This window comes from Phaseolus vulgaris, chromosome 3, assembly GCF_051622355.1.
Source record: "Phaseolus vulgaris cultivar YP4 chromosome 3, ASM5162235v1, whole genome shotgun sequence".
In the NCBI taxonomy this organism is placed as follows: Eukaryota; Viridiplantae; Streptophyta; class Magnoliopsida; order Fabales; family Fabaceae; genus Phaseolus; species Phaseolus vulgaris.
In genome coordinates this window covers 33151470-33170787 of record NC_143500.1, presented here as the reverse complement: position 1 = coordinate 33170787, position 19318 = coordinate 33151470, and the positions used below count along the sequence as shown (strand labels likewise).

General features: G+C 33.3%; 1 protein-coding gene across 1 annotated transcript; it reads right to left on the bottom strand.

The window, feature by feature from the left end:
- Positions 1-11593: 11593 nt before the first annotated feature.
- Positions 11594-12723, bottom strand: LOC137807104 (uncharacterized). Its single transcript, XM_068607560.2, has 2 exons — positions 12486-12723; positions 11594-12160 (listed from the first exon to the last, which is right to left on the bottom strand). The coding sequence occupies exons 1-2, from the start codon at positions 12580-12582 to the stop codon at positions 12033-12035; spliced, it is 225 nt and encodes a 74-aa protein (XP_068463661.1). The 5' UTR covers positions 12583-12723; the 3' UTR covers positions 11594-12032.
- Positions 12724-19318: the final 6595 nt, after the last annotated feature.

The window sequence follows — 19318 nt, the reverse complement described above, 5'->3', positions numbered from 1 at the left end:
TTTTCTTTTAAACAAAACTATTTTTAGAAAAGTACAAATGTCAGTCCACTTAGCCACTATCATCATTATATAACACAAATAACTTATATAAGTAACTTATCACTCAAGAAAGTCAATAAGCAAGAGGCCAAAATGAAAAAAAAAAGTGTTTTCCAGAAGAAAAAAACTTATTAAATAAAAATTCATGTGTTAATCATACTCAATTACTAAGGTGTTTTTTTTAATAATGTTATTTTCTTTTAGGTATTATTATGAAACTTTCACATTTTTAGTGTGTTGATGTCTAAAAAGGTGATATTATTAAAAAAACAAAAACAGTTACAAAATGTGGGATTAAATCAAACAAATCCATAATATAATCGTGAAATCTAAACTTCAAAAGTTGAAATCGATTTTTAAAGAAAACTTGTTTAATACAAGTGAACAAGTTTCAAATAAATTAAATAAAATATTTTTTAGAATTAATTCTTAAATTTGATAATTTTTCAACATACTTTTTTTTACAAAAGTTCTCGTGTTAGGCATCATTATGAAACTTGACATCTTAGTTAGGCTGACACCTCAAGTAATAATAATCATCTGTCACCACATTAAAAAATATTATTAAAAGAAAAAAAGAAAGAAAATACAAGAAAATATGGGAAGACTAGACTAAAATCCATATATTAACAAAAATGGTACATATGTAATCTATATTTATTAATAAAGAACTTTTAAGAAAAGACTAGATGAAAACCTATTATACCAATGAAAATATTTTATATGAATAAAGCCTAAGTTAGCAAGTTTATAAGCACATGCATTCCCTTCATGAAAAATGTGAGAAAACCTAAACCTGATTTTCCCACATTAGTTAAGACAAGTTTTTCACCTATTACAAAGCATCCAAGAAACATTAGTCCTAGCAATAAATGCAGCACAAACCAAGGCAGAATCACATTCAAGCTATAAACTAGTAAGACCCATCTTTTGAGCTTGTTCAATAGCATGTATAAATCCATAAAACTCAACAGTCAAAGTAGTCTTAACATCAACAAAAGCAGAGAAACCACCAATAAATCCCCCCATACTCCCATGGAAAATACCTCCACCAATAGCAAGACCAGGAGAACCCCTAACAACATCAACAATGTTTATTTTAACCCAACCTAGGGAAGGAAACTCCCATCAAATAGGAAGAGAAGATAAAATTTTACCACTACGAGTATTAATACAAAAAACTTAAGCACATTGAAATCAAACATATCATTTCACATAGAACTTTTAGACGAATTACCCACTAGACAAGTGAAATCTTTAATGACCGAAATGACCATAAAAACATCAATTTTAAGCCGAAATCTAGCATAATTCCTCATACGCCATATCATCCAAATAGAAAAAGTGAAGCGGCGCACAACAAATAATCCGGAAAGAATCAATTTGTGATAGAGAGAATAATCAGGATACAATCATTATTAATGAGTAATATATATAATGTATATTAGCATATTCTGTAATATCAATTTTGTCTATAATTAGGAACGTAATTATAGGATACTAGGTTAGGAAAGAATGTGTATGATTCTACTGATATGGTGTATATATGGATCTCTACTATGGAGGAATAAAACAGGTTGAATAATATATTCCTTTATGGTATCAGAGCAGAAAACTCTGATACCCGACAACCACAAAACAAAGGCAACGGTGCACAACCATGGCAGCCGAACCAGAGCACGAAAAAAAGGTGCTAAGAAGACCTACTCACCATATGATCTCAATGCGAGTGACAATCCTGGAAACATAATCACGTAAGTCCAATTGCGCGGTGAAAATTACAATGAATGGGCAAGAGCAGTGAAGATCTTGCTTCGTGTGGTGGATGCAAGTGTGGGATTGGTGCTCAGTTGGAAAAACGAAGAGAGGAGGAGAAGGTTCATCAACTCCTTATGGGGTTGGACGATGCAAGTTACGGGACAGTGAAATCAAACATTCTGGCCTCAGACCCATTGCTGTCTTTGAACCTTGTGTACACAATGTTGATACAAGAAGAAAAAGTGAGAATGATGACCAAATCCAAAGAAGAAAGGGGGTTGGTCGTGGGTCTCGCGTTGCTGGCCAACTACAAAGAAAAAGGGTGTAGAGATGCTGTAGAAAAATCAATGACGTGCACTCATTGCGGTAAAAATGATCACGACATGAAATGATGCTTCAAACTGATCGGATATCCCGAATGGTGGGGTGACAAACCAAAAAGTGAAGGAAAATGGAACGAAAAAGGACGTTAAGGGATGAGGAATAGAGGTAATCCAGCATGTGCAAATGTGGCACATGCTACTGGAAGCAACAACCAAGCCAACAATGAAAACAAGAAACTTGAGATGGCAGGTTTAACCAATGAACAATGGAAGGTACTGGTTGATATGATCAGCAAGCAAAAATCAAATGAATCAGAGAAAATGACTGGTAAGAGCATTTGGGATTTGTGGATTATCGACAGTGGGGCATCCAATCATATGACCGAATCTCTGGAAAATTTGTGTGAAAAAGAAACTATACAAGGGTACCCCGTGGGGTTGCCTGATGGTGAACGTGTTCTAGCTTGCAAGCAGGGAACGGTGTCTTGAAGAAGGACTTGAATTGAAAAATGTCCTTTATGTTCCCAAATTAAAATGCAATTTACTTTCAGTACCTCAATTGACGAATGAAGAAAATTGTGTTGTAACATTCACCGAAAAATTGTGTATTATGCAAGACCGCACTTTGAGGACGCTGATTGGAGTAGGTGAACAAAAAGATGGGCTCTATTGGTATTGCGGGATATGCAAGGCTTATGCATGTCATGTCAAGATGGAAAATCAACTAGCACTTTGGCACCAGAGATTAGGACATTTGTCATTTAAAATTGTGTGAATGCTTCTTGTTATAAGTGGGAAATGTACTCGTGATGAGTTGAATAAAGTTTGTGAAATTTGTGAAAAATCGAAACAAACAAGAGACAAGTTTTTCTTGAGTGATCATCAAACTTTGAATATTTTTGATTTAATCCATTGTGACTGGTGGGGTCCATATAAAACTCCATCTTCCTGTGGTGCTTCATATTTTTTGACAATTGTGGATGGATTTCTTACAGACAGTTTGGATTTATTTGTTAAAGGAAAAACCAGAGGTATCAGTGACTTTGAAAAAAAAAACCACACTCGTTGAGTGACAATACAACAAGTGTGTTAAAATGGTCCACTCTGACAATGGAATCGAATTCATGTGTCTAAAACAATATTTCATTTAGCAAGGTATACTTCACCAAACTTCTTGCGTTGGGACCCCGCAACAAAATGGGCGCGTAGAACGCAAGCATCGACATATTCTAAATGTTGCTCGATCATTATAGTTTCAAGGCAATCTTCCTATTAAATTTTGGGGGGAATGTGTTTTGACTGCGGGCTACTTAATCAATATCACACCATCCTCCATTCTCAAAGGAAAATCATCCTTTGAAGTGAGGCATGGATGTGTACCCAGTTACGTGCACTTACGGGTATTTGGCTCATTATGTTATGGTCACAATCAAAATAGACAGCGAGATAAATTTGATAGTCGTAGCCGAAAATGTGTGTTTGTCGGGTATCCATTCGGGCAAAAAGGATGGAATTTATTTGATTTGGAAACAAAAAATTTCTTTGTCTCTCGTGATGTACGTTTTATAGAAAATGAATTTCCATATTTTAAAGCCCAAAAGAAGGTCACTGCACCTCTTGACCCACCATTGCAAGATATAATTGTTGAAGAGCCTTTAGAAAATGAAGCTAGCTCACACCTCCATCATGAAGTTGCCTCCTCAAACCCAGCTGAGTGCACAGTCAACCAACCTATTGCATCTCCCATCCAAGACAGGGGGTACTGCCTTCACAGACGACTTTGACCCCACTGTTAGCATCTCTGATCTGCGCGTAGAAGACTCGGTGCTACCCGCAGACCCATCGCCGTGTATGGAGGAAACAACGCCATCTGCTTCTTCACCACCAACAATGGTCGCTGTTCCCCTTGGGCAAGGGCACTGTACGAAGACGCCTTCAGTTTGGTTACGCGATTTTTTTGCAGCCACCACGATACCATCGAGCCCCTCTGTCCAGTCACCTCCTCTAACAAAATCCTTAAGTGTGTCGTATCCTATACATGATTTTGTGAATTGTGATTCCTTTTCTAACCACCATCAAAGTTTTCTTGCCTTTTTGCACACAAAACAGGAACCCCTAGTTCTTTGCTCAAGCGGTCCGAGACGCCCGGTGGCGTGAAGCTATGGCACAAGAAATTCATGCTTTAGAACTCAATTAAACCTGTAAACTCACCCCTCTCCCTCCAGGAAAGAAGGCACTTGGGTGTAAGTGGATCTACAAAATCAAATACAACTCTGATGGAACAATTGAAAGATTCAAGGCTTGAGTGGTAATTCTTGGCAATCATCAAGTGGAGGGTTTGGATTACAACGAGACGTTTTCTCCCATTGCAAAGATGATAACCATTCGCACAACTCTAGTTGTGGTAGCCGCAAAAGATTGGGAGCTTCATTAGATGGACGTTCACAATGTGTTTCTCCATGACAATCTTGACGATAAGGTTTATATGAAACACAACGGAGGAGAAAGGTAAATCTCGCCCTTCGGGCAACACCAAGGCAAGATCGATTCAAGTCAAGTTCCAAGAATCTCAACTAAGGGCAGTGTGCAAGCTTCAATAGTCTCTCTTTGGCCTCCGACAGGCCCCCAGGTATTGGTTTGCTAAACTATCTTCTACTCTAACTCGTTACGGGTTTCAACAATCACAGAAGGATCATTCTCTGTTTACTCTCAATAATAATGACATACAATTGGTTGTGCTGGTATACGTTGATGATCTGGTGATTGTAGGGAATCATGGCACTACCATCCAATGTTTTAAAGGCTACTTAAATCAATGCTTTCATATGAAAGATTTAGACCGCCTCAAGTACTTTCTGGGGTTGAAGTTGCTCGCTCCCCCAACAGAATCTTCCTTTGCCAGAGGAAATATGCCTTAGATATAATTACTGAAGTCAGATTGTTGGGTGCGAAGCCCGCCACCACACCATGTGAAGAAAATCACAAATTGGGATCTACTACTAGTTCTTTTCCTTTTGACCCTGCTACTTATCACAGACTTGTTGGGAGGTTAATTTATCTATGTTTCACTTAACTTGACCTTGCCTACAATGTCCAAGTTTTATCTCAATTTATGCAAAATCCACGCTCCGAGCATTGGCAAGCTGCTCTTCTTGTTGTTCGATATTTAAAGGGGCATCTTGGACAAAGAATACTCCTACCTCAAGAGAACAACTTACAACTTTCCGGGTGGTGTGATTCTGATTGGGCGAGTTGTCCTCTGATACGAAAATCTCTCACGGGGGTGGTTTATTCAACTAGACACTTCCCTAATCTCTTGGAAAATCCAGAAACAACAAACGGCCTCTGCCTCTTTTGCTGAGGCTGAATATCGTTCAATGGCTAAGACCACTCAAGAATTAAAGTCGATTAAAGACATTCTCGCTTCTCTTCATGTCCCTCATCTTGACCCAATTCGTCTTTACTGCGATAGTCAAGCGACGCTTCACATTGCTAAAAACTTGGTCTTCCACAAACGCACCAAACACATTGAAGTTGACTGCACCTTGTTCAGGATGAAATCATTCACAAGCATCTTCTTCCATCATATGTGCCCACACATACACAACTAGTTGGTATCTTTACCAAAACTCTTGGTGCTAAAAAGTTTGGGGCCATCCTGGTCAAGTCGGGCATTCAAGACTTACATGCTCCAACTTGAGGGGTATTAACGGATATAATCAATTTGTGAAAGAGAGAATAACCAGGATAAAATCAATTTGTGATAGAGAGAATAATCAGGATACAATCACTATTAATGGGTAATATATATCATGTATATTAGCATATTCTGTAATATCAATTTTGTCTATAATTAGGAATGTAATTATAAGATGCTAAGTTAGGAAAGAATGTGTATGATTCTACTGATATGGTGTATATATGGATCTCTGCTATGGAGGAATAAAACAGGTTAAATAATATATTCCTTTATATCACAATAAGTTTAATCAAATTAACCAAAGGACTACTATCACTCTTAATAAAAGAAAGGAGATCATCTATATTAGAGAAATGAGAAGTAAGGAAAATTTGTGGAACCCAACTCCAAATATGCATAGCATTAGGACATTCAAAACATAAATGGTGAATAAATTCCTCCTGCTTTTCACAAAGTGTACACATAGAACATATATGCAAACCTTTATGTTGAATGTGTTGATATGTAGATAGTCGCCCATGAAAAACTTTTCAGAGAACTAGAGTTTTGAAAGGAGGTATATATGAAGACCAAATGAGTTTACCTCAGCCACAGAAATTCCTGGATCAAAGAAAAAGTAATTTTTCAACATACTTATTACCTTCTTCTCTAGATACATGAGATACAAAAAAATTTAAAATACTACAAATAGTTAAACAACAATTCCTTGAAGACTTCGACTGTTAACATAGAATCATTTTTCAATAAATGGATAATCTCTTTTTTCCAAAGCAAAAGCATTGTCAAATGAAAGAAAGATATGTAACTTCCCAAATATTCCTCATTTCTACCTCTTAAACTACCTTCAACAATCACTAAACTAGGATTGTCACAAATAGCCCATCAATATTGCATTAACAATGTCTAACACTAGAAGATTCCGTTGTATTATGAATACTTTAAGAACCTTCATAGAAGTTCTTGTAATATTAAAGGTACTTAAAAATAACAAGGTCCTCAATCCAATTGTTCATCATCCATTTGAACCTATTACATCCAATAGATCAAACAATTAATGCTTTATTAGAAAATAAGGAAAGATGTTTTATTAGAAAATAAGGAAAGAGACTTATTAAACTTATGGACATTCTTCATGTGTCATATGACCCACATAATAAATTTGTGAGTTGTTGGAGTATGATGATAGTCTTGAGAGCATAATCAAAGGATGAGAGGTTCATATTGCATTTAAATAAATCTTGCACCCAAAACCAAAATTATTTAGCAATTTTATAATTAAAAAACAAGTGTTACATAGATTCAATATATGGATAACAAAGACTGCAAACTTGTTCGTAATGCATATATATGATGTACTTGTTCGTAATTTAGGAGTGATGAAAGGTGAGGGAGTTGTTATTGATATTGATACCCATGTTAAAGTTGTTATTGAACAAGTGGAGAGTGAATCTTTTGTTGGTTAAAAGTTTAGAAAATCGACTAATGATATAGGGGCTGATTCACAATCTTATGATGATATTTTTGTTGATATGCCCTCTTTTGAAAATGTCCATGAATGTGATGATTTGCTACAAAAAAAAAATACTCACTGTCTCTTGAAAATTTTGGTCTTTTAGAAGAATTCTCTCATTTCAAATATTCAACTATTGCAACAAGTCCTAAATTCGTTGTTGGCAAACAAATTTCTTCTAAGTTTGTTTCTAAACATTTAGTCTTACAAAATTGTTTTAAATCTCTTTCAGGTGATGACCAAAATACTTAAGAGTCATGTTTAACCATTTTGCTAGCGGATGAATCTACCCTGACTGATATTTTCTTAGAAGAAGTCAATTTGGTCTTTAAGTTCTGGACTGAAAAGATGAAAAAGAAGGAACTATTAAGTGAAGATGATAGATTAGTTTAAACCTCCAAAAGACCGAGATTTCCTCTTCAAGCTGGAGTGAAAGCCAATAAAATGACCTTTAAAACAAGTCAATCTAAGAAAAAGTAATGGTAGTGATCTGCAACAACATCATAGAATTTTATTACCGTTATTGAACCCAAACAAGGATTCATCTTATTAGATTAAGGATTCATCTTATTAGATTTAGGATTCAATTTTTTCTCTTTATTTTCTTTGGGAGCTAAGCGTTAGAGAATGGTTTCTTGTTTGTCTTTTTTTTCTTTCAATTTTTTGGTTTAAATTCTCAATGTAGTTGATTAGGATATTCTTGAACTTTTATTATTATTTTGTTTTTTGTTTTTTTTTTCCATGAATTTCGTCTAATTTTTCATATTTTTTTTTAATTTTATGTTATTTTTCATGACACATGCTGACAAACATAAGTTTTTTTTTTAAATTTCCAACTTTCTTTACTATCAACTTTGTTTTTAAATTTTTTATTTATAAAAAAAACAAAGACTGGAAGACACAAAAATTTCACTTATTTCCAAATTTCACTTATTTCCAAACAACCAACAATCTAAAGGAGAAAATCTAAAACAATCGAAATAGAGGAATTAATGCATTATTTCCAAATATAGTTGTTCAAATAACCTAAATATGTTATTAATTTTATTGATTTTTCATAAAAATTTTAGCAGTTTAAAAAAAAAACTCTTATAAAACTTAAATAAGAATTATCCAATTATTATCCTAAACATATCAATTGTTAAAGTATTATTTAAAGGAACAATATATACACTACAACAAAAATCATGAAATAGAAACCAATCTTTAGAGACCAAAATAATTAGTTGCAATGGTAACTAAAATTAGAGATCATTTTAGAAACTAAAAAAAAATTGGTTTCTAAATTAGTTTATATTATTATTAAATAGTTTCTAAATTGATATCTAATTAACAACCAAGGTTTTAACTACCAATTATTTAGTTTCTAAATTTGGTAGCAAAAACCTTGGTCACTACAATTTAGAAACTATTTAATAATTCACTACAAGAAAAATCCAATTTATCTACGGATTACCCACGGAAAAAAATCTGTATGTAATGTTGGCGTCGGTAATTTACCTATGAATACTATGTCTGTGGGTAACGAAAACAGTTATTATTTGAATCTTTTTTTTTAATATTAATATTAATATTAATAATATGTATAAATTAGTTATGATTATTATTATTTATTGAATATGAATTATGATTTTTCATATTATATTAATATTTTTAATATTATATATATAATTATTATGATAATAGTTGGTAGGTAATAGAGATCCGTAGATAAAAGTTGGTAGGTAATAAGATCCGTAGGTAATAGTTTGTAGGTAATGTTGAATTTACCTACGGATTCAGATTTCGTGGGTAATAATTTGTAGGTAATGCTGAATTTACCTACGGATTCAAGAACCTGTGGGTAATGTCCGTAGGTAATGTTGTTCGTAGGTAATATCCGTAGGTAATGCTGAATTTACCTACGAATTCAAATCCGTGGGTAAAAATCCATAGATAATACTGATTTTTTTTGTAGTGATTTAACAAATATCATAAAACCAATCAAAAGAATAAATTATTATAAAAATAACTTTTTTATATTAATGATCATAAGTAAAATCTGCATCTTAAGAATAAAAAATTATATAAATATACTATTTACATACTTTAAAACGTTTGGTGTGACCAATTTAAGACTATTCATCGGCCTTTCTTACAATGTTAGGCATTTAAGACTATTCAACATACAACAATTTAAAAGACTATTTGATACAAACTTTTTGACCTTTCTTTTACAATTCATACCGTTTATAAAAAATAAGCTTGTTAAATCAATCTATTCCCCTGTTATGTAAATATATAAATCTCCGTTTGGAGTAAAACATACACACGTACTTGATTTTGCCCAAATTTCATACATGATATTTTCATTAAATATGTATTAAGAACATCTTTTGTTTCTAATTACTTATACTAAATAAATAATAACCACAATTACAAAAAAAAATATACGATTGTAAATAGTATTCAATGAAAATAATAAAAATATATATTAATATTTATTATTACTGATTTGATTCTTGCCCAACTAAGTTTAAAAATAAATATATTTAATTGATTTAATCCGTATTAAACTCGGTTAAACTAAAAAAAATCCAACTAGTCTATTTAATTTGATTTAAATTCTCATATTGAACTAATTTTTAAATCAATAAATATCTAAAACCAAACAACATAATAAATAATATAATTATTTTTTTATGAAAGATAATAATGATACAGACAGGGACATATATTTACTAATGATAATGACAAAAGTAAGTATTGTTGACAAATACGAAACCAATAATGACATATAATTGTCGGTGTGTTGAAATGGATGTGAAAGAGAAAAAATAAAAGTTCAAGTGACAAATACGATAAAATAAAAAGATTAAAATATTTAGATGAAATAAAAGAGATGAAAAACAAATAAACATTAAAATATAGTTTCTTTCTTGTATAAAATTGGTGGTAAAACATTTTTTTCTCAATCATCTTTTACTATTTCCAAATCTATTTCTCTAGAAAAAAAATAAATGAAAGAGTACAACATTTGTTTTATTATTTGTTAAGATGTGGTTTAATACTATAAATAAATTAAAATATATAGTTTGGAGAATGAGACTTCCTTGTTCACAGTCACACAAAATCATGAAATAGAAATCAATTTAAAAAAAAAATTAGTTGTTTTAGTGATTAAATTAGAGATCATACTAGAAACTAAAAAAAATTGGTTCATAAATTAGTTTGTATTATTGTTAAATAGTTTCTAAATTGGTATGTAATTAGCTACCAAGATTTTAACTACCAATTATTTAGATTATAAATTTGGTAGCAAAAAACCTTGGTTGCTAATTAGATACCAATTTAGAAATCATTTAACAATAATAAAAACTAAAAATATTTTTAATCACTATAACAACTAATTATTAGTCTCTAAAATTAGTTTCTATTTCATGATTTTTGTGTAGTGTGTCTTTTAGTTAACAAAAATGTTTTTTTTAATATTTTTATACTTATTTAAAGGTAAATTCACACATTATTATAGTAATCTCATATATATTTTTCACATGAGTCTTGTTGAATAACTTTATTGTATCTATTTTTAGTTTTTGGTGAATTTAAATAAAATAACTATTTAATCTAATTTTTTTTCCTTCTTTTTTAATTAAATCTAGAATTTATAAAGTTTGTATGCAATTAACTAGTTTTTTTAAAATTATTTAGAGACTATAAATTAATATTCATTCAAATATGTTTAATTTTCTTTGAAGTTATATGATAAATGAAATTTAATTTCAACATAACACATAATTTCAAGTGAGAAATTCTTGACGTAGGAAAAAAAAATAAAGATGAATAAAACGACATACTTTTTTATTCAAACAATACTCATGGATTTAATTTTTTTTAGTGTCACAACAATGGTTGTTTTCTCAAGTCTTTGGTTTGCAATTCAGTTCAATGTTCTATTATGAAAGTATAATAATCGTGAGCTATATTTTGCATTTAATTAAAGCTAGAAGATATTGGTGAAAAATGAAGTTTTGTTCATCATTGGTGTCATACTCTGAAATCAAATATAAAACTTTATAAATTTAGATATGCATGTAAAGAGAGAAATGCATCCATTGTAGTCTTAGCTAAACAGGGAATGTCTTTAAATCTTGTGATGGGAATTAAGATTGTTGAGGTTATCCCAAATTTTACCTATGTAGCTTCATGAAGTGGTGTGTTTAGAGATAACTTAATCTTTTGTTGGTGATAGAGTGGTGTTGTCGAAAAAATAAGATATTAAAATAGAATAAAATTTGATGTTATCCTGATTTTTGTTATCATCAATAATTGATAATAATTGATAGCGAACAAACGAACCATGACAGTCTAACACGCTGTCCCATGTTCAGTGTCCTCTCTAAGATATTTCTCTGTCTCGAAATTTGAACATTGACTATTGACTAAGACAGAGATAGAAAGAAGTTCAAAGAATCTAATCTACATTTCATCATAATAATCTCGCCATGATTTTCTCATCAATCATGGGGATTCCCTACAACACATCACATTTTGACTTCACACAATACAACACACCTACACTACACTACCCTACACTTCATTTTTTTTTTCTTCATTTTCTGGGATCAGAACTACATTCATCATGACCTTAACATTAGCATACAAAAACATTAGCTAATTGCTGCAGTGCCATTTTTGATTGATTGGTAGAACAAGGATAGGGTCAGCTTGAAGATGTTATATTGCAGTTTGTGGATTTGGACTTATCCAGAATAGACCACATGACTTGAACATCTTCGTACCCACATGCCATCACTTCCCCTTGCAGATCCATCACTCGCCTCTCTTGTTCTGCAAATTCATACCACACCAGCTCATCAATATATACATATTGCAATTCACAGTCCACAGATCCATCACAATTACAGCATATAACAGACAAAGTTCATGAAAAAAATGTAAGTTTTCAATTGAGAAAGTATCAATGCTTTAGTTTTGGCTTGTCTGAAACAGAAAGTAACCAAAGAGTAATTTGAAATTGGTCAAAGTTATTTGTGTTTTATTTGGATAATCTACAGAGCAAAGGCTTGCAACGAAAAGTGAAATTTAAATTCTGACAAGAAATGAACAGAAGCAAGAGAGTATTTGAAGTTTTTTCCTTTGGAGGCACACAGACCTGGTTGAGACTTCTTTTGATCCCTTGGTGGTTGGTTGTTGAAAAAAGTGCAAGCTTTTTTGAAGGGTGTTGTGATGGTCTTCTTCCAAGAGGCCATTAGGGTGACAGGGTTTGAATTGTGTGTTGTTTGCAGTGAAAGAGGTTATATAAAAGGGATGAAGAGAAAGAAGAGAAGAGAAGAGAAGAAGGAAAAGTTGGGGAGGAAGAGAGAGAGATAGGAGAAGAGAGGGGCAAGATCCGTGAGAGGAGGGATGGAAAATGAGTCCTTTTTATTCATCACTTTCCCTTATCTCATTCATCCATTCATTAAGCCAAAGAAGGGTCGGCTACTGCACCAAAGCACATGCTCACAAGACACACTCCTTCACTTACACGTGATTACTTTTCAACTTCATTCTACTATTATTTAATGCTAACTGGACCCCCCTACACTGTCAAATAAGTTAACCTATGCCCTTTTTTCCAACTTCACCACCTTCAACTAATCTCTTCTCTTCTTCTCACTCATCATTATTATTAACCTTTCTATTTTCATCACACCCTAAATCTTTTTCTCTTCAAATTTGAAACCTTCCTAGGTCTTATTCCTGCCTTCTCATATACCTTATTCCTATTCATGTTTCTGTAGTCTCACTGAGACCACCTCACCAATGTACACAAACTTTATCTTATACCATTTACCCACTTTTCTTCTTCTTTTTCTATCATTTTTAACATTTTCTTTCAGTATCAACTTATAAGTTTTTTATTTTTTTAACTTTTTTAACTAATGAAATTTATAAATACTTTTATTCCTACAATTTAAAATTCAACATTTTTCATCATATAAACAGCATTCATTCTATTTTACATTGGTTTTCTGTGTTTTTTTTTACTTGTGGAAGATTAATTTCTCTCTGTGGTGGTGGCTGAGGGACCCTGAAATGCAGGTCTGTAAATTCTGAGGCTTATGTAATGAAATAAAGCCATTGGACAAGCTCAGTTCCCACTTCATGGCATGTGATAATGATATGATATGGGGAATGGGAACGTGGAAGATTGGACAACACAGACCAACCAAAGGAACCCTAATCCCTGTGGGGTCTTCTTCCACGAGGCCCTTCATTTTCAGCCCTATCTAGTACCCAATTTTCTCCCTAATGAAAAAAAAAATATTTTTTAAACATTGTATTAAATATTAATAAAACAAACTGTTCATCCACTTTATAACATCTAATATTAGTCAAAAAACAACAACTCTAGCTGTCTACCTTATGCTTTTGTTTTTTCACTGCCCTACTCGAATTTAAAGTTGTATTAACATAAACCCACTTTGATAGCACCGAGAAAATTAGAGTTTGTATTCATATTGAATGTGAACACATGAGTGACGGTGCCGTTGATTCTAATCATGAGTTGACAAAGAAATTTCCATTTATAAAGTAATTAATGACTAATCATATATTGTTAGCTTCCCAATGCATCTTAATTTGGTTTGTGAATCTCCCTTCCCGCAATACCTTCCTTGTAAAGTGTGTTTGGTCTACGTTTACAGCAACATAAATCTACAAATCAAACAAATAGATACTATGGTTGCATCGAAATTACTGAAAAAGATATTGAAAGTCAACATATATTGCCTCATCTTTGGGTGTCTGAAAACCCTAAACAATGAAATCTTATGATAATTCCTTTTTTTATGATCTAAGGTTTCTCTGTCGTAAAACCCATATTAATTTTTAAGGACATTGTATATGATGCAGATTAAATGCATAATACAGAGGAACGATAACGGTATTATGCTGCATGTCCTTTGATCTTATTACAAATAGATATTTATTTTGATTTTGAGTTTAGCAATTAGACTTTGTTTATTCCCTTTCACATGCAATGGACCAGTGAAGGACAAGTGAACAGTACAAATTATTGTTGCTCACGATTATTGTTATATAAATGACAACAAAACCTTATTGTCTTATGGGCTGAAAATAGCATATATGATTGAGGGTGAATATGGAGATGATTGGCACGTTTTTTTAATGGTTCATGTTTCACTACTTTCTAACATTTTTTTATCGGAGTAATTTAATTTGACTGAAAGATAAATAAAATATGATTAAAAATTGTTTTTGACAAACATTGAACTCAAATGTACTTGAACAATTCAATGTTAAATTCAACACATTCATTGTCTGTGTAACTCTATAATTGTTGACACATGTTTTTGACATGTTTTCTTTTCACATGTAAACATGCAGTAGGTAAACTCATTCAAATATGTACTTATTTTTCTTCTCTTATTACTAAGTTTAATTGAAATATTTTCTGATTGTTTTTATAATAATTACTTTCAAATTTATATTTACAATAATTTTAAATAGTTAATAAACTTCTACTATCAAAAATTAACTTTATTTATCTACTTTCATACTTCTCTCTTGCCTTCATTTTGTAAGTTCTCTTAGTAACTTTTTAGTTTTAAAATGGATAATCAATCTTATATTTATAACATGATAAACATAATTATAATATAACTAATTTTATAAGTACTTCCATAACTGCCAATAACATAGAGAAAATAGGTCTAACAAATATTGTTAAGATGTATTTTAATAATATATTAAAAAGTGAATCTTAATTAATTTATCTTCATAAAATCAACTGTTAAAATGAAAATTGTTCTCTCATATACTATAAATTGACCTTATCAACCTTGTTAAAATTAATCTTACATGCTTATATCATAATTAAAATGGTTTATTACAAATTTAAACTATAATTCATATACTTAAAAGATATTTATTTATTATAAATTTATTTTTAAGATGGTTCAGGTAATTTGTTTATCATAAATTGTTGGGAGATCGCAAATGATCTGATTTAGCAGGCTTGTATATAAAGAGGAGTGTTTCGAAGTGCGACATTGTCTATCTCAAGTCTTAGATTTTAAATAAATCTTAATTATAAAATAAATATATGTTGTTTATAATAATATTTAGATTAAATATTAAAATACTAATGATGGACAACCCAAAATTTAATGATGAATTATGATAGAAAATGTGGGTGGAGTGCATTTTATGGTCAATTAATTATTGTAAAGACAGTAATAAAAGAAGTTGAAAGTGGGAGTTGAAAGGTAGGGTTGACAAAGTGTGTAATCTATATAGTATCCTTGTATTTGCAGAGACAATTAATGAACAATGTGGCAATCACACAGAGCTGAGTATTAAGCAAGCAATGATTCAACAACCTAATAAAGATTTCTCTATATTTATTGCATGCTCCATTTTCTGTGATATGTTCTGACTCACAAGCCATCATTGTCTATATTGTCTCTTAAAGTAGAGGGACATCCACTTTTTTTCTTCTTCCATCATACAAGAACCTTCTTTAATCTTCTCATGGGACGATGAAGTTTTCTCTTATTTCTTGGTTACAGAGGAATGCTCTGCATTTCTGTATCTGTTTCTTCCATTTTCGTTTTTGCTTGTGATGAGATGAATTGTAGCAGAAATAAATCTCTGGGAGTGTACCATAACAACTTTGTTTTTACTTAAAATAATTATTTTAAAAACAAAATAAAATTTAATTTAAGATATAGTGAAATGTTATGTTCTTAAGATAATAATATAATTATGCCAATGGTATCTTAAATATAATAAAGATTTGTTAAAATGTTAAATAAAATAGGATTTAATTTGAATTTAAATATAACAACAACAATAACAATAATAATAATAATAATAATAATAATAATAATAATAATAATAATAATACTTAATTTAAATTAAACTAATTATTGTAATTTAAATTTGAAGTCATAATAGAGATAATTTAAATTTAAAAAGAATAGATTCAGTTTCACTGTTATGTGTAAATGTAATGTGGGAAGAGAAAAATATAAAAATAAGCAAATTAACAGGATAAAAGTCTTACTCTTGAAAATAAGTATTGAAATGTATTATATAAGAATATATTGAAAATGTTTAAATATATTTTTAATCTTCTAAAATATTTTTTTTTATATTTGTAAAAAATTTGGTTAAGGAAAAAATATTAATTTTTTATATCCAGTATAATGTGATACTAGTTAACTGCTTATATGTAAAAAAGAAAGGTCATATGACAAATTTAATTAATGTTTATTAGTATGTTTGATATTATTTTTAAGAAAATGTTCGCCCAGAGAACTATTGAGACTACTTCTCTCCTCCTTTGATCGGTTGAATGGATGACATTCACTTCCTCTTCAAGCAAACTCTTTCCTTCCCTCTACTTGTTCCATCTCCTAGTTTTCTTACAGTCCAGACTCAGATGGTACTTGCAGGAGACACTCCGACGCTCAAGTCAATTTTAATATTCGGCACTCGGTAGTTAGAGCACTGTATGATGACATACCTAGTTCTTGTAATATGTGCTATTTATATTATTTTAGTGGATCTTTCTCATTGGGTCAGATTAGAGGACTTGGGTCATGTTTAGGAATACATTACCTAACTCTTAACCATTGATTAACTTGATTAACTCTGCTTGAGCGTAATTGGATTCGTGGTGTCGGTTGGCCCATTGATGGGGAGACGTATGGTCAGTCGTATGGGTCACACTGGTACACTTGCCCCCAGACTCGAGGATGGTTAATCCGAAGAGTCTTTGTCTGAGACCGACGTGACGATCGGGCTTCCCAGGACTTGACATGACGATTGAGTTTGACAAGGTCTGACGTAATATTTGGTGATGTTTGTATGCGTGACCTGACATGCATTGATGAGGGGTTTTTTGGTGCCATTTGATGAGGGTTGTTGGATCTTGGGAGATCTAACGATTGAGATGGATGTGACGCTTCGTCTCCCGGGACTATAAATAGTGGTCACAACAGTGTCGAGGCACTGCTTTATTGCTATGATTTCCTGCTCCGACACCCGAACATTCTTCGTCCTACCGAGTTGATTCTTCGTCCTCCAAAAGGTTAGCCATGTATTCCCTGTCTCGTCCTACATCTTCTTCCTCAGTTCCCCCTTCTTCTATTCCTTTGCATCCTTCGTCTTCTACGTCTTCGTCTTCCTCATCTTCTTCGTCCTCTTCATCTTCTTCCTCCACGACCGAGCCCTTCTCTATCGGGACCATCCAAGTATTGCACCCTGTGGAGAGTGTATACAGGGGGGGACGACTCGGAAGATGCTACCGATCGGTCGGGCTCCCCTGAGCAGTCATCCCCCTCATAGGCTTGACTGGGTGGACCCTAAGGTGACCAAGATCACATCCGCCTTTTCGGCTAAGGCCTCCGTCTCTGTTTTTTGGGTAGGGTCCCGATTTTGAAGGGAGATGTCCGTTTTGATATTTTGACTATTGAACCTTGTGAACTGACCAATGCCATATGTCTAGGTCGGTCTCCTTCTGAACATCCCTTTTTCTTTATGTTTTCTTGCTTGTTTTCTGATTTACACGTCTCTCTTCCCTTTGACAACTTCATGATGAGCATCCTTCAGATGCTCAACGTGGCTCCTTCCCAACTTCACCCGAACACCTGGGGCGTCTATCCAAGCTTTCCGTGTCATATGTGACGTATTCCGTTTGTCTCTCACTCCTTCAACTTTTCTAAGCTACTACACCTCTCACCCGAACGAGCCTGTTATCTGGCATTCACTTATCAGTCGGTCGGGTAATGTTCTTTTCAATTCCTTCACCACCTCTTATAAGAAGTTCAAGGGTAAATTTTTCAAAATTTTCATCCAACTCGAAGGCACGAAGTTCTTTTTCTGATGAAGCTGGTCAGTCGAGGTTTCCTATGTTTTGGACTAGGAATCCTTCCAAGTTTAAGGAGTGGCCTCGTCCGACACTGCCGATGAGCGAGAGATTTACTCTCTTTTTGATAAGCTCCCGAGAAGACTCCCTACATGGAAGCTACTGGTCGTGTACACGTTGTCTGAACGTTGGATGACCTTTCAAGTTATGTTGGTTTTCTTTAGCTTCGATCAGACATTTAGTCTTTAATTGATATTCTTTTTATTGATAAAGACACCATGCAGAAAGAGGTCCCTCAAGCTAACAACCTACAAGGCCTTCCGCGAGAGGGTTGCTCAGCGGGGCAAAGGCCACCCCGACATGAAAACTGTGGTTGTTGGCAAGTAGTCTACTGCTGGTGCTGGTCCTTCGGCCCCCTCTGGCAAGAGCAGGAAAAAGCCATGGGAGGGGGGGAATATAGCTACAATGACCCGCTCCCTGGGCGCCATGCCAACACCCCCTCCTTCGCGTGCTTCTCCCATCGTCATTGATTCTCCCCTAACTGACGACTTCAAACATCCACTCACCGCTGTTGCCGTCGAGCCTACTCGTGAGGCTTCAAGGTCACCCTTATCCATACTGGGGTGACTTACAATTTTCCAGGGGGGTGAAGGTTGGCCTGAACGTCACCGTCCAGGATCTGGTTTGGGCCATTCCCAAGGAAGACTTGCTTTAGGGTGGTATCAAGCTATTATACCGGGGACCCACCTGGGTGTCGGTGAAGATAAAAATTCCTTCAGCTATTGGAATATTTCTTCACATTTCTTGTCCATGATGAACTTGACTGCCTTGCGGAGCAGTTGTACCGTCTGCCTTGTCCGCTCAACCAATCGAGGGACAAATTTGGAGAGGGCAGTGAGACACCCTATGAGTTGTTGCACCTCTTTCATATTTTGAGGGCTTCGCATCTCAACTATGGTCCGACATTTGTCCGGATTGGCCTCTATGGCTCGGTGGGTCAGCATGAAAGCCAAGAATTTTCCATCTTCAACGCCGAACGCACACTTCTCCGGGTTGAGCCTCATATTCGTCCGCCTCAGCGCTTCGAAGACCTCCTACAGGTCTTTGAT